The sequence below is a fragment of the Mesocricetus auratus genome, unplaced genomic scaffold, assembly GCF_017639785.1.
Source record: "Mesocricetus auratus isolate SY011 unplaced genomic scaffold, BCM_Maur_2.0 Super-Scaffold_100038, whole genome shotgun sequence".
Taxonomy (NCBI): domain Eukaryota; kingdom Metazoa; phylum Chordata; class Mammalia; order Rodentia; family Cricetidae; genus Mesocricetus; species Mesocricetus auratus.
Window position 1 is genome coordinate 5,806,993 of NW_024429216.1, and position 15,884 is coordinate 5,822,876.

Genomic DNA, 15,884 nt, shown 5'->3' on the forward strand with positions numbered 1-15,884 from the left:
CTTCTCTTTGTGTCTCTGAGACTCCTCAGACTCTGGCATCCTTCCGCCAGCATTCTCCTCGTCTGGCTCTCCCACCGAATCTCTTCCTGCCAGTCAGCTCTTTTATTAAACCACTCAGAAGGCGCCTTGGCAAAGACACGTCTTCACAGTGACCAAAGATGATTCTGTAATACCTCCGCCTTGCTAAAAACTGTCAGATTACGTTCCTAAAGCTGCCACCAAGGTCCGGTCCCTTATTTGGCCACTTCCCCCTCCTGAGGCTGACGACCAAGGTCCAGTTATCCAAGTATTGAAGCCCAGCAATCAAAAGCCCCCTTGAGCTCTCCTAATTAATATGCCCAGTTGAAGTTAAACACCTCATCCTAACTCGGGGTTTCCCCTCGTAAGCTGTCTCCTCTCTATCCAGAGTAAGTCCTTTATCCCTCAGGGACAAATACCGCCCCCCCGCTCCCTTCCCCCTCCCCCCCCCCCGGCCCCTTCCCCCTTCCCCCTTGTCCTCAACGCTGTGTGCATCTCTTATTCCCTGCCCTGTCCCTCTGGGGCAAATAACTCTCCTTTATGCTGAGAGCTTGGCCTTGGGCGCCCTGGGTGGATACTTTTCCTTTCACCTGTTATTTTTATTATGGCTGCCTACTTCTTTACCCGAGGAGGTTAGAGTGGGGAGTGATGGGAACAAATGGGCTTCATCCCTGCACTCTCCTGCGTCCTTCGGGACACCTCGACTGCTCCCCTGCCTGTGGTGTCGTCCGCGGGATTGACGCCCCCATCTCCCACTAAAGATGTTAACCCTCTCCCAGGTCCCTGTGATACTGATTCCGACGCGCCCCTGGGGCTGCTGGGGTTTTCTCTCCGGAGCACATCTCCATCCTGAGCTGTCAACCTTTCCCACGAATGATTTTTCTACAAATCAGACCGCACCAGCTTGGTCTCTCCCCTCATTTCCCAGTGGTTTCTCCCCCGCTGTATCCCGCGCTTCCTTCCAGCAGGTGGCGCTGTATTCGGGATGTCCTCGTGATCCCGTGTCGGGTACCCGCCTCCTCTCCGGTGATGCACAGATTAGGGCCCCGGCGCTCTGGCGTCCGTGACAGCTCTTTGTCTCATTCTGTGAAACCTGGCTGATAGCTAGTCCTCTGCTGTACGGCAGGGCTAAGCTTCAAAGAAGGCGGCCCACGTGACTAGGCACCAGTGGGCGCGGCCAAGTTCCCCGGGTCCCTAAAGGAAGTGTAAGCGCAGGCTCTAGAAGCTGCAAGTGCGTGTGTGTGCGTGTGCAAGTGTGTACGCGCGCGTGCAAGTGTGTGTGCGCGTGCAAGTGTGTGCGCGCGCGCCTTGTCGACCGTTGACTTGCTCCGGCTTCACAGTAACGCGGGGCATGCGCAATACTAAGAGCCTAAGAGGACTTTTTTTTTTTTTTGGAAGACCGGAAGTGGCCTTGGTCCTGGAAGGTGGTTGCTTGCCCGCGGCTCTTGAGTATTTATGTTATTAATCCTGTTAATGACAAGGAGTCTTCGGGGATGAATCCGGCGGGTGTCAACCAGAAGTCAGTGAAGTCAGTAGTGTGTGTGGATGTTAGGAGTTAGCGACGCCGTGCTGTCTGCTGTGTTGATGGCTGTCAGTGGCCGGGATTTCTTCTGTCAATAACGGGGCTCTTGAGTACCTCAGGTTAGAGGTTGGGCGGGTGTCGGGGTGTGAGTGACGTTAGGGACTGTGCTGAGTGGGACGGTGGCATCTGTCAGCAGTTTGCTTTCTAACCTGAAAGATTAGCTTAACAATTGTTAGCCTTAATGTAATGATTTACAACCCTTGGTATATAGACTATTCTTTATTGTTGTTCAAATGTAAGTGGCTTTCTTCTTAAATGTGTTTTCTTTTGCCCAGGAGTCATTTTAAAGTGCATTTCCTGTCTCAAATAATGTCCCTGAGTAGTGGTCGAGTTGAAAAATGCTTCATGGACTATGCCATAATCGCTTTTCATAAATGTCACATCTATTTACATAAAAATAATTCGTTCTTTGGTTGATTGTATTCTGATATAAGAAGCATATATTTTCACATATCATATGGCCTTACAAACTTTTTTGTCTGCTTAGTTATGGGGGAGGTATATTGCTCATATGTTTGAAGTATATTGTTACCAACACATGTATATTTTTCCATAATACATTTATATATTCTTTGGATATTCTCTATATGTCTACAATATATTTTTATCTTGCCCACCCTGATACCTCCTACCACTTACGAGTATTTGGGGGGGTTTCTCTGTAGCCCTGGCTGTCTTGGAACTAGCTCTTGTAGACCAGGCTGGTCTTGAACTCACAGAGATCTGCCTGCTGCTGCCTCCCAAGTGCTGGAATTAAAGGCTTGTGCCACTATGCCCGGCTACTAGTATTTAATAATAACTATGACTTAATAGCTTAAAGGATATTATAGCAATTCAAGCATCCATCATCAATTTGTAAAAGAGCTTATTTTTCCAAATGCCTTTTCTTTTGCAAAAAATTCTATATTTTGTCAAGTTCTTACCCCATGGCTTTTTAAAAGCAATTGCTAGATATTTTTTAATTAGAAAAAAAACTTTGATCCCACGATGAAAATAATACACATCTTTATTTGAATTTTGTGGCGTTTTGTTTTGTTTTGTTTTGTTACTGGTGATTGGACCTAAGACCTCAAGCCTGCCAGGCAAATGCTCTGCCTCTGAGCTATAGCCCCCAGCTCTTCTCTGTCTCTCTCTGTCTCTCTCTCTGTCTCTCTCTCTGTGTGTGTCTCTCTCTCTCTCTCTGTCTCTCTCTCTCTCACACACACACACACACACACTTTATGGGAGCAAAGTTGGGTCATCAGGCTTGGTGACAAGTGCCTCTGTCACCTGAGTCATCTTGCTGCCCCTCCCTCCATTATGGCATGTTGTCTCATATACTATGGTCTGCTCTGAAATATGTCTTCTATCTTCTATAGCTTTGTTTTTCCTCTTCTGCATTGTGATGGATGGAAGCTTCTTCCTCTGGGCATAACTAGAGGACTTTGCTCCAAATTATGACAGCTAGAGCAGAACTGATAGTGACAGGTTAATGGTGATGTCTTGGTATTCCCTAGGAAGGGTCAAGGAATCCTCACCCTTTTTCTTCTGCCTGTGGTCCTGAGAGATGCTGCAATATATAACAAGCAGAAGATTAATCAAAAGCAGCACTTCATGATGTACTCTCCATGAATTTGTCATCCATGGAGGGGTGAGACTTAACACGATGTAGCTGTTTTGGGGGTCACTATTGATCCTTTTAGCAACCCGTCACCTGTGCTCTGTAAGCAAGCCCCATAAACGAATGTTCTTAAACAAGTATTCTGCAACACTTATGTAGTGTGTGTATGTGTTAGTGTGCATGAGCACATGCCGTTGTGTGTGTGGAGGGGAAGGACAACTTGTAGGAGACAATTCTCCACTTCCACTGCGTGGGTCTTGGGGACAGAACTCTTTTGGGTTGTCAGACTTGGTAGTAGGTGCTTTTTATCCTCTAAGATGTCTCCCCAGACCCAGATTTTCTTAAATTTTCTCCTCTCCCAGCACCAATTGAGTGATACAACAATTTCAGCATCATTCTGGGTACTACTTAGAAGCATAAATTTTTTAAGTCCTTAGACCTGCTGGAGCAGAAACTGTGGGAGTGAAGTGAGACTGGGAATTTTTAACTGTGTTTTGATAATTCCTCTAGAGTGGTGGTTCTCAGCCTTCCTAATGCTGCAACCCTTTAATACAGTTCATGTTGTGATGACTCCAACCATAAATTTATTTTGGTTGCTCCTTCATAACTACAATTTCTCTACCGTCAGGAACCATAGGCAACCCCTGTTAAATGGTTATTCAACCCCAAAGGGGTCACGACCCACAGGTTTCTAGTACCTTCAGATGCCCAGGATGTGTTTCAGTGATGGATGTCTGAGGACTAAGGGCTTGATCTTTCCAGGTTTCTTGGAATCTCTGTGGAGCTCCTTACAAGATCTTCCACCAGACTCCCTATCACCTCTTCTCAGTATCTCTGACTGAATTCACAGAAAACCATCCAGCTTCTGGTTACTGAGAGGACAGGGTCACGACCCAGGGTGACCATGCCAGCCAATTGCACGCCAACCCCGGAAGTTACGCCATTGGCACCAGAGGATCCTGGAAACTCCTGTGAGGTCAGCAGGAAGACTCCTGGGTGTGGGGTTTCCTCCAAGAAATATATGCCTCTGATTTGCCACTAAAGTCTCAGAGGTAAAGCAGACAGACCACAGGAGGCAGCCAAACTCCTAACCCTGCTCCCCAGGGAACGAATCTTGATCTTTTTATAAAAAATAAGGAACCCCTGGGCAAAAGTCTCCAGCTTCGGAGGCAAGGACAGTGGACAGGTGAAAGACTATTGTCTTCCTTATCTTTTGTTTGTGGGTAATATTCTTATTGGAAATTACTTCTGTGAAGGGTCTGTGAAGAAATGGCTCCATTTCCCTCAAATTGCCACACAGAACACATGCATTCTTCTCTATTTGGTCTGTGAAATTTCTGTTTCTCGTGTGTCTCCAATTTTTATTTTCCTCCACTCTTTTGTTTCTTTGTTTTTATTTCTGGGAAACACTTGTCATCTTTGTCTCCTGCCCCTCTGTTGAGCTGCCTATTACCACTACTGACATTTAATTCCCAGTTTCAATTTAAAACTTTTATTTTGGGTCTGGTGAGTCATACTTACAGGTAAGTGCTTGCCCTGTAAGTATGGAGACCCGAATTCAATTCCTGCAACCCTCATAAAAATGGAAAGAGAGCAGACGGCATATACTCACCATGACATACACAAGCATGCACAGGCCCTTCAGTTGAGCTGGACAGGCTCCCAGCAGCTAAAAGCACTCAGTCCTTTTCATGAAGTCCCAGGTTCAGTTCCTAGCACCCACATGGTGGCTCACAGCCTTCTGTAACTCCTGTTCCAGGTGATCCAATGCCCTTTTCTGGTTGCCTTGGGTACTATACATACATACATGTAAACAAAACACTCACACACAGAGATAGAAATAAGGAAAACTTTTTTTTAAGCCCTTGGGTTGCAGAGATGACTTGGTGGTTAAGAGCACTGGCTGCTCTTCCAGAGGACCCAGGTTTGATTCCCAGAACCCACATGGGAGCTCACAACTGTCTGTAACTCCTATTTCAGGGGATCTGATGCTCTTCTGGGCTCTGCAGGCACCAGGCATACATGTAGGCAAAACATTCATACACTAGAATTAATTTTTTTAATCTTTTAGGTATTTTTGGGTTTTTTTAACTCTTAAAAATTCCCTTACATTATTTTATTCTTTCTTGGGGGGGGCGTGGTTTCAAGACATGGATTCTCTGGGTAGCCCTGGCTGGCCTGGAAATGGCTCTGTAGCCCAGCCTGGCCTCAAACTCACAGAGATGGGCCTGGCTCTGCCTCCCAAGTGCTGTGATTAAAGGTGTGCACCACCACCTCCCAGCCTATTCTTAATTGTCGAATTAGTTTGTGTGTGTGTGTGTGTGTGTGTGTGAGCAAGCATTCACTCATGGGTATCTAAAAGTCACAGCACACATGGAAGTCAGAGGACAACTTTTGGAAGTGGGTTCTTTTCAGTTGGTTGTGCCATCTAGTTTCTGAGGCAGGGTCCCTCTTTTTGTATTCACAATTCCTCATCTCACCTTGGGAGTGTTGTGATTACAGATGCATGCCAACACATCCACAGTTTCAGAAGTTCAGTCAGTTATCATGGTGGGGAGTGTGGCGGGGGCTGGAGCTGAGAGACCTACATCATGACTCAGAGGCAACAGGAAGTTGACTAACTGTCACATCGAGGGAAGCTTGAGCAAAAGAACCTTTTTTTTTTTTAAGACAGAATCTCACTATGTCGCCCTGACTGGCCTGGAACTTGGTGTAGACCAGGCTGGCCCTCAACCCCACAGAGATTCGCCTGACTCTGCTGTCTAAGTTCTGGACTTAAAGGTATGTGCCACCACTGCCTGACCTTTAGATTTTTAAATATTTATTTTTACAGCGTTTGTTTGTTCTTTCATTAATGTTATGTGTTTTATCACTCTGGTGATATAGCGATAGTTTGTTAGGGATGATTGCAGTTTGTTTGTTTTTGTTTTTGAATAGGCAGTATTTATACTTGTTGCTGTATGGGGAACTACAAACAACACTGAAAGTACTATGTTGAAAGACACTCAGGGGAAAGATGAACTGTGATTAACCCACCTCATTCTCTACACGCCCATGTCACTGAGTGTAGATGACCAGTTTATATTATTTGCCATGGATTATTTTCTGTTCATGATATACATGAAAGCAACTATTTTTTCTTGTGATTTCAAAAACTGAAGCATACTGCACACAACATTGCAGTTTGTTTTTAAATGGTTGGTAAATACAGAGCATCATGTGGACAACATTTTTCTCTTAAAAAAACGTTTTCTTTTTCTGATCTCTAAGAAGTAGTAGGATTTTATTTCAGGCTTTGACTATAAATAGCAAGTCTCGACTGAATCTTAGCGATATTTCTGCTCTGTTGGGCGGTAAAGTTTTGGCTGTCTCAGTCATTTTTCTGTAGAGGATGGGGAGCCAGGGTCGACTATAACAGTCATTTTGTATTGGTGGGAATAAGACGAAGTTTATTGCCTTTGAAGTTGAATAGCACTGTGATTTCTGTCTGTGCTTAGCCATGACTACAGAGTAGTCTTTGAAGTGTTTATCTAATTATTCCCTATCAGTAAAAACTCAGGAGTCAGACATCAGAGTAAGAACCTGATTGATCAGAGAAATGGCAAAGGAGCAGTCACTGACCTCCACTCTCTCTACTTCCTCAATCCTACTTCTTCTCGTCTCTTTCCGTATGTCCTGGCTCCTCCTGTCTAATTTTGGTCCGCTAGTAGCTAGCTCTGCCCTCTGATTCAAAGTCAATTTTACCGGCAGTCTCAGGAGTGTCAGATGCAATCAAAATATCCCACAACAGGTATTGGTTTTGTCTTCCACCACAGTGGCCAGACAGTGAGTCTTCTTTAGTGTTGACTGCCTGTGGGGTCCTGTGTGTGTGTGTGTGTGTGTGTGTGTGTGTGTGTGTGTGTGTGTGTGTGTGTGTGTGTGTGTCTAACACCATGGAAAGTACCATGATCTAGATGTCCCATCAATCCAGTTCCTAGCAACACTGAAGCCCACATGATAGTACAATGCCCAGCTGTCAGCAGCTGCTTTTCTTATTTAAAATAAAGGAGTGGAAAAGATTGGTTCAGAAATAAGAATCAAAAGAAACCTACAAGCTGGGTGGTGGTGGCATATGCATTTAATACCAATACTCAAGAGGCAGACGCAGGTGGATCTCTGAGTTTGAAACTGGCCTGGTCTACAGAGTCAGGGCTGCACAGAGAAACTCTGACTTGGAAAAGTAAAAAAAAGAAAGGAAGGAATGAAGAGAGAGAAGAGAAACCTACAACTACAAATTTAGGAATAGGAATTTAAGATGAAACCACCTAAAATAATGATGGATAAATCTTACTGATGATAAGAATAATATACAAAGAATTACAATATTTATTTGTCAATGTATCTTTAAATAAAAATGAACAGAGATCAACACTGACCCATCTGTCTGGTGGCCCACTGTCCACTAGATAGGTTCTCTTATATCCTACTTAATAGGTTTTCTGTACCTCAATAATAGGTTTCTCCGGTGATGCAGTAAGCCAGATCAAGCCGAATTGAAAAAGTAAAAGAACAGGTTTATTTTGAGCAAAGCAACTCCCGGTGAGTCCTCCAGTCCCCAGAGATCGAGGCGGGAGAAGGGGCAGGAGAAATCCCATGGCCGAAATAAAGCAGGGTGTTTATGTACCCTGTAGACAAGGGGTAAGGGTGTGTCCAACCCAGGCTGGGTTTGTGCCCAATTACAATGCGTTGGGTGGGGACTTGGACCACTGGCAGCTTCAGGGGAGGAGCCACCACAGCCATCAAGAATGCAGAACTGGGTTTTTGGGGGTTCTTCTCCATTGGAGATTCTCTGAGAGGGTGGGGTTTAGAGTGAGAGAAATGAGGCCCTCTGGATCAAACAGGAGTGAGTTGGAAATTTCCAGGTGAACCCTACCTATGGCACCAAACTGTTGTAGAGCCTTTCACTCTGCCCCTACAGATTTCCTGCTACACCCTGTCCTTCAAGGACTGAGATGAAGTGGTGTCAAGCTATACCCAGCAAGGTGGTGTAATACAACCCCTATATAAACCACAGAGGGCAAGGCACAGTGCCAGAAACTTGTTTGGAGAGATTTTTAACTATGTAGTCTCCAGTCAACTCCCTCAGCTGTGCTTAGCACCCGTGAGGCCTGCAGGAAACCCTAGGATTGAGGATGTAGATTTCTGCCCTAGTGTCAAACCTCACAAAACAGCATAATAGAGAAAGGGTTTACTTGGCTCGCAATCCCAGGCTACAGTGTTCATGTGGGATGATGTCACAGCGGTGGGAACTTGAAACAGCTAGCCACATCTACAGTCAAGAGCAAAGAGAATGAATGATGCATGCTTACTTGTGCTCAGCCCCCACCCCAGTTATGTGGTTCTGGATCCCCTACCTAGGGAATGGTGCAGACCACAGTGGGCTTTCCATATCAAGTAACATAATCAGGACAGTCTCGCACAGGCCAACATGATCCAGACAGTCCCTTGCTGATACTCTCTTCCTATGATTCTAAATTGTGTCAAGTTGACAAAATTAACCATTAAAATGCCCAAGGTAATGATGGTTGCTGGGATCCTCTTGCCCTCCTGATTCTGAGCTGATTGCCACTAGGGACTGGGAGGGTGGTGAGGCATTGCCTTTTGTCCCCTCATGTGGCCATCTTGGGTTTCTGTACTCTGGGGTTTCTGTGACACCTCTGATGCCCCCAGGAATCTTCTTTAATTATTTCTATCACCATATAGTCATTTGTTATTTTGTCTGTGGAATGAGTGTTAGGGTTTCTACTTGGCCATCTTGCTGGCCTCAGTCTCGAGGGACTTTGCAAATGAATGAAAGACAAAAACAGAACCCATATTCCTTATTTCTAGATATGTTTTTTCACCCACTCCAAGTCTGTTTACACTGAACAGGAGTTTGCTCTTACAGGAATCAGTGTCCATCATGGATGTGACTATAGATTTCGGCAGAGAAGAATGGCAGCACCTAGACCCTGATCAAAGAAGTCTCTACCGGGATGTAATGCAGGAGACCTACAGTCACCTGCACTCAGTGGGTAAGCCAAGTCCCCTTTTTATCTGAAAGGAAGCCTCGCTGAGCATATTCTGTTCTCAGTTGGATGCCTGCCATGAGGTATCTTCAATATGCCATGGTTTTATCTGTGTTTGACTAGGATGCTTTTAAGATTTATTTCGTGTGTGTGTGTGTGTGTGTGCGTGTGTGTGTGTGCGTGTGTGTGTGTGTGCGTGTGCATGTGTGGGTGTGGGTGTGGGTGTGGGTGTGGGTGCAGTACCTGTGGAGGCCAGTAGAGGGTATCAGATTCACTGGAACTGGATTTTTTTTTTTTTTTTTTTTTTTTTTTAAAGATTTATTTATTACATATACAATGTTCTTTCTACATGCCAGAAGAGGGCACCAGATTGAATTGTAGATGGTTGTGAGCCACCATGTGGTTGCTGGGAATTGAACTCAGGACCTCTGGAAGAGCAGTCAGTGCTCTTAACCTCTGAGCCATCTCTCCAGCCCTGGAACTGGATTTACAGGCAGTTATGAGTATGCAATGAGAATGCTGTGAGCAAGGGCTCATAATTGCTGAGCATCTCCCTAACCCTGTAACCAGTGTTCTTTATCTTCTTTGTGCACTCTAAAGATTATTCTGTTCATGGAGATATATGGTTACTTAAGAACAAATTCTCATTAAACAATAAGACTCTACGGATTGGACTCTGAAACATAAGTAGCTGGACCCAGTCCTTTATCATTTCCTGTGAACAGGATGTCAAGCTCCCAAGACAGAGGTTTTCATGTAGGAAAGGAAACACGGGCATTGCAGAATGAGAGCCCATGTCAGCACTGTGTAGGAGAGTGAGTGTGACCCGTTTAGGTGGGAGGCAAGGGATCCTCAGCAAAGCAAGAAAGAAAATCTCAGCTGTCTTGAGCAGGATTGGCACCTTAGAAATGCTGTTAAGATGACTTCTGGGGAAAGAAAGGTCTTAAGTTTTTTTGTATCACTTGGAGACCCTTAACATTGAATTCTCTAGTAACTGAATGCCTTCTGCTTGGATGCCTTTGTTATTCTAGAGTGTCTGCTAATCTGCCTCATTCTTCTTTTGTTACTTTCACGTTCCTAATTGACTGTTTTTTCTCATACCTTTTCCATAGCCTTAGTCTTTATTTATATTCACAGGTATTTTTGAATCTTTCTTTCATAGTTACTTTGTGATACATATATATGTATGTATGTATGTATATATATATATATATTCCTATACATCCCCCTTTCTTCTTTCCCTGTGAGATGCTTCAGAACTATAGCTCCAACCCAGCTCTCCTGCTTTTTATGTGGCTATGAGATTTCTCACTGCTTCCCAACTTACTTTACCTTTCCTCTAGCTTATGCTTTGGAAGTCTTTGTCACTAACCCTTTGGCTGTATCCGACTGCTGGGATTGACACTATTAATCACCCTTTGCAAAGCTTCCTTCATCTTAATGCTTCCTGAGTGAACCCACATTTGACAGGGTCCTCCTGGTTAGTTGATTTTTCTGTTGCTGCTGCTGTTTTATTACTCTACTGATAAGGCCTGCATTTAGTTATAATCTTCTGTTTTAGGCTTACAATATGGGATTAATATTCCCTTTTCTCTCTTTGGCTCACATCCTCCTCTTTCCCTATGATGGAAACATTTAAAAAACATGTTATGCAGTATAAAATAAATTTGAGCTATGGAGCAGTGCACACCTACTTGTACATAATATGCCTACCCAGCTGTTTCCTGTAACCGACATATTGGGTACCTGGATGTTTCTTGTCCATCACATCCTTCTTTATCAAATTACTACCCTTTCTTTGTCTGTGTTCATCCAGGATGAGCCATTTGTACCCTGCCGTGTAGCCTCTGCTAGCTGTACTGCAAACTAAGATAACATGTTTCACCTTCAGAAAGGAAGTTAGCTTTATAATAGGGAGTTCTGAAAAAACCTCCTTGAACATTGAGGAAGATGATAGTTTTACAAATGATGGTTTTTCACATTCCGTTCTAGAAGAATTGCAACAGATTGGTGACCAGAAAGAGACCTATCAGCAAATAGGAAATAAATCAGGAAGTGATGTTATTTTCATCAAGAAGACACTGGATACAAAGGGTCATCATGGATGTAAGGTCATTAGAAAAATAATTCACGTGAACCCATATATTATTCTCCCTTCCAAAAGACCTCATCAGTGTGACCCATTTGGGAATGATCTGAAGCGGAATTTAGATTTACAAAGTCACAATGAAAATTATGGGCCAAAGAGAATTAAAAAGATTGCTGAATATGGTAAAATTTCTTCCTATGCCAACGCTGACCATACTGTAGGAGGAGAGAAATTATGGGACAGCAATCAGTGTGGAAAAGCCCTCAATTATGAACAAGTACCTTGTCAATATCAGAAATTTTATGTTGGCGAGAAGTCATATGAATGTGCTGAATTTGGAAAGCTCTTTACCCAGAAGTCACAGCTCAAAGTACATATGAAATCTCACACAGGAGAAAAACTCTATGTATGTGTGGAATGTGGGAAGGCATTTTCACAGAAGCTGGAATTGATTACCCATCAGAAAACCCACACTAGAGAGAAGCCCTATAAATGCAATGACTGTGAAAAGTCCTTTTTCCAAGTGTCTTCTCTCTTCAGACATCAGAGGATTCACACTGGAGAAAAGCTCTATGAGTGCGGCGAGTGTGGGAAAGGCTTCTCATATAACTCGGACCTCAGTATACATCAGAAAATTCACACAGGAGAGAGACATCATGAATGCATTGACTGTGGTAAAGCATTCACACAAAAGTCCACGCTCAAGATGCACCAGAAAATCCATACAGGAGAGCGGTCCTATATATGTATTGAGTGTGGACAGGCTTTTATCCAGAAGACACACCTGGTTGCACATCAGAGGATCCACACTGGGGAGAAGCCATATAGATGCAACAACTGTGGGAAATCCTTCATTTCCAAGTCACAACTCCAGGTCCATCAGCGAATTCACACAAGAGTGAGGCCTTATATGTCTGCTGAATATGGGAAAGTCTTCAGCAGTAGTCCCAACCTCATTCCACAAAAGAAAGTCCAAGTTAGGGAGAAATCTTCCATCTGCACTGAATGTGGGAAGGCCTTCACTTACAAGTCAGAATTAATCATTCATCAGAGAATTCACACTGGAGAGAAACCTTATCAGTGCAGTGACTGTGGAAAAGCCTTCACCCAGAAGTCAGCTCTCACAGTGCACCAAAGAATCCATACAGGAGAAAAATCGCACGTGTGCGTGAAATGTGGGCTGGCTTTCATCCAAAAGGCGCACTTGGTTGCACACCAGATAATCCACACTGGAGAAAAACCTTATAAGTGTGGTCACTGTGGGAAACTCTTTAATTCCAAGTCACAACTCCATGTACACAAACGAATTCACACAGGAGAAAAACCTTACACATGCAGTCAATGTGGAAAGGCATTCACCAGCAGATCAAATCTCATCACACACCAGAAAACGCACACAGGAGAAAAATCCTATATATGTTCAAACTGTGAAAAGGCCTTCACTCAGAGGTCAGACCTGATTATACACCAGAGAATTCATACCGGAGAGAAACCATATGGATGCAGTACTTGTGGGAAAGCCTTTACCCAGAAATCACACCTCAACATACACCAGAGAATTCATACAGGAGAGAGACAGTACAAATGCCACGAATGTGGGAAAGCCTTCAATCAAAAATCAATACTCATTGTGCATCAGAAAATCCATACAGGGGAAAAGCCCTATGCATGTACTGAGTGTGGGAGAGCTTTCATCCGCAAGTCAAACTTCATCACCCATCAAAGAATTCACACTGGAGAGAAGCCTTATGGATGCAGCGACTGTGGAAAAGCCTTCACCTCTAGGTCTCAGCTCCTGGTGCACCAGCCGGTGCACACAGGTGAGAAGCCTTATCTGTGTGCTGAATGTGGGAAAGCATTCAGTGGCAGGTCAAATCTCAGTAAGCACCAAAAAACTCATACCGGGGAGAAACCGTACATCTGTTCCGAGTGTGGGAAGACCTTCAGACAGAAATCAGAGTTAATTACACATCATAGGATTCATACTGGAGAGAAGCCTTACGAATGTGGCGACTGTGGGAAATCTTTCACTAAGAAGTCACAGCTCCAAGTGCATCAGCGAATTCATACAGGAGAAAAGCCTTATGTGTGTGTTGAGTGTGGGAAGGCCTTCACTGATAGGTCCAATTTAAATAAACACCAAACAACACACACTGGAGATAAACCTTATAAGTGTACAGTCTGTGGAAAAGGCTTTGTTCAGAAGTCAGTACTCAGTGTGCATCAGAGTATTCATACTTAAATGGTATGAGGAAAAACTCATTGAGGATATGTCCTGTTGTAATCACTGTCTCTATGAAATGGGATGATATGTATACTGTTGTAAATAAAAATGGCCATGTGACAGTACCACACATTACTGCTCAGAAAAGGACCTCCAAGAAAGTACTGAATGGAGAAGGACCTTTCTACATGCTCTGAAGAAACGGCATCAATTTGAAACAATAGATGTTGATAAGAATCCTGTTAGTGAAATCCTGTTAGTGCCAACTAATTGAATAAAACCATATAACATACATGACACTGATAGTCTTCTTTTCCATCAGTTTGTTGCAAACATTAACAGATCTGTGGGTGTGTTTGCATTCTTGTTTGAATATAACATAGTTGTGCATATACAGTACTTCTGATGAGAAAGATAATACTACAGAGCCGGGCATTGGTGGCGCACACCTTTAATCTCAGCACTCAGGAGGCAGAGGCAGGCGGATCTCTGTGAGTTTGAGGCCAGCCTGGTCTATAGAGCGAGTTCCAGGACAGTCTCCAAAACAATAAAGAGAAACCCTTTCTCAAAAAAATAAAATAAATAAAAATGAGCAAAGATATACTACAGGACTGAGGATAGCATTTCATGCCTTTAATTCCAGCCTTTGTGAAGAGCTGAGACAGGAGAGTCACCATGAGTTCACGGTAGTCTAAGCTACAGGGGACCAGCCAACCTGTTTGAACGTGGTGCCTGAAGGGGGAGTGAGGATTGAGAAAAGAAAGAGACAAAGGGCGTAAGATAGAGTTGGGAGGGCTCTTAGTGAATCCTGCAACAGCCCCAAGTTTTACTCATAGTCCTTATAAACCCCAAGCAAAAAGGGGAGGGCAAAAGACTTGCTTACCGTGATACAAGGAATAAACAGATGCAGTTACCTTAACACCCAAACATCTAGTAACCACATCCTAAGACACACATCCTGTCATTTGGTCTTGAGGAGCAAGACATCTAGTAGCCGTACCTTTGACCAAACATTCTCTTATTTGGCCCTGGGGAGTAGGAATAGGTTTGAACTTTCTGACTTTAAGTCAAGATGGAATGCAGTCAATACCGTGGGCTCCAACAACAGGATAAGACCCTGTCTCAAACATGTGAAAGACCACAATAAAAACATACTAACACAAACTTCAGAGTGAAAGTGGACTTCTCATTGTCATTTACACCAGGACCCGTAACACACTTCATATGGTATCTGTTGTGTTACAGCATTGTAGGGAAGGGTATCCAGGCCAACAAAGGCCAGGCTATACCTACAGCTTGAGAGGGAAAGGAGTGTTACATCTCTGCAGAGAAAGGCATTCTGGCCTTCAGAAGCCAGGCTATAATTGTAAGTATCACAGCTCTGAAGGGAAAGGTGTCCTGGAAGCCAGGCAATACCTACAACACTGTTCTGTTGCAGGATGGTTTCCCCCATAGGAATGTCGCCGCTGCTCCTCTCTGGGAGAGCCATTACTTGTCTGCTCCATTCTGTTATTGGAGTTCTCTGGCAGAAATGCAGCAGTTCTGCTCCTGCTCTGGCAAAAGTTGTTATTTCTCTGCCCCACTCTACTTGGGGGAAAGAAGATCATCACCGAAACCTCATTCAAGAGATTTATGGGTGGGGAGAGTCCAGGAGAGTGGCTGCCTCTGCCAGGATGGAAAAGGACAGCTTCTAACTGAACAGGTACAGGACTTACATAGGGTTCCTTAGGGGTGGAGTTTTCAGGGTGGGACCTGATCAGATTTCAATCCCTCAGCTTGGACAAGCTCAGAGGTGGGCTGGGTTTTGTGCTCAGGGATTGGTTGGTTTTTGTGGTGAGTTAGTCAGGGGCAAAGTGTGTTTCTTTGATTCTGGTTTCAAGACCCTTTTTAACCTTTTGCCCCTGGTTTCAGGGTCAGTGAATTGGCTCTGGGATGTGTTTCTTTGCCTCTGATTTCAGGGTCAGGGTATGTTTCTTTGGCTGGACATTTACGCTACATTAGTAATATCTTTGTCACTAACAATCAAGGCATCATCTCCTGACCCAAATTATGGTGTCTTTTGAATTTCCTTTACCCCTTGGAAGGCTTGAAGTAAAAATTTTTCAGATCACCTGGGACAAACTAAATCTCTTGTCACAGTTTTTTACACTCACTGCCTTCCTTGATGATCTGACTTTTGTAAACCTATAGAACAGCCTCGGGGTTGGGGATTTAGCTAAATATCTGTGTGTGCATAGGTGGAAAATGGGCAGCCTATCAGCAACCATCATTTGCTAATATTTCCTCAACTAGTGGTGCTGCCTCATTGAGTAATCTCTTTAGGA

General features: G+C 44.0%; 1 protein-coding gene across 10 annotated transcripts; it reads left to right on the forward strand.

The window, feature by feature from the left end:
- Positions 1 to 1,035: 1,035 nt before the first annotated feature.
- Positions 1,036 to 13,857, forward strand: LOC106022536 (zinc finger protein 27). Of its 10 annotated transcripts, none has more exons than XM_013125357.3 (6): positions 1,278 to 1,659; positions 3,963 to 4,176; positions 5,875 to 5,981; positions 7,696 to 7,778; positions 9,127 to 9,253; positions 11,243 to 13,857. In XM_013125357.3, the coding sequence occupies exons 5-6, from the start codon at positions 9,142 to 9,144 to the stop codon at positions 13,576 to 13,578; spliced, it is 2,448 nt and encodes an 815-aa protein (XP_012980811.2). In that variant the 5' UTR covers positions 1,278 to 1,659; positions 3,963 to 4,176; positions 5,875 to 5,981; positions 7,696 to 7,778; positions 9,127 to 9,141; the 3' UTR covers positions 13,579 to 13,857. The 10 variants fall into 10 exon arrangements, with proteins under 10 accessions (XP_040590450.1, XP_040590448.1, XP_012980811.2 ...); XM_013125351.3 differs by having other exon boundaries at positions 1,279 to 1,659; positions 11,240 to 13,857; XM_040734516.1 differs by lacking the exon at positions 1,278 to 1,659 and adding an exon at positions 1,036 to 1,249 and having other exon boundaries at positions 7,696 to 9,253; positions 11,240 to 13,857.
- The last annotated feature ends 2,027 nt before the right edge of the window (positions 13,858 to 15,884 follow it).

Excerpts from the sequence above, each read along its gene's own strand:
- LOC106022536 (XM_040734516.1), top strand. The coding sequence starts at position 9,142 with ATGGATGTGACTATAGATTTCGGCAGAGAAGAATGGCAGCACCTAGAC. Across the intron at positions 9,254-11,239 it reads CAGTCACCTGCACTCAGTGG|AAGAATTGCAACAGATTGGT; the intron begins GTAAGCCAAGTC and ends ATTCCGTTCTAG.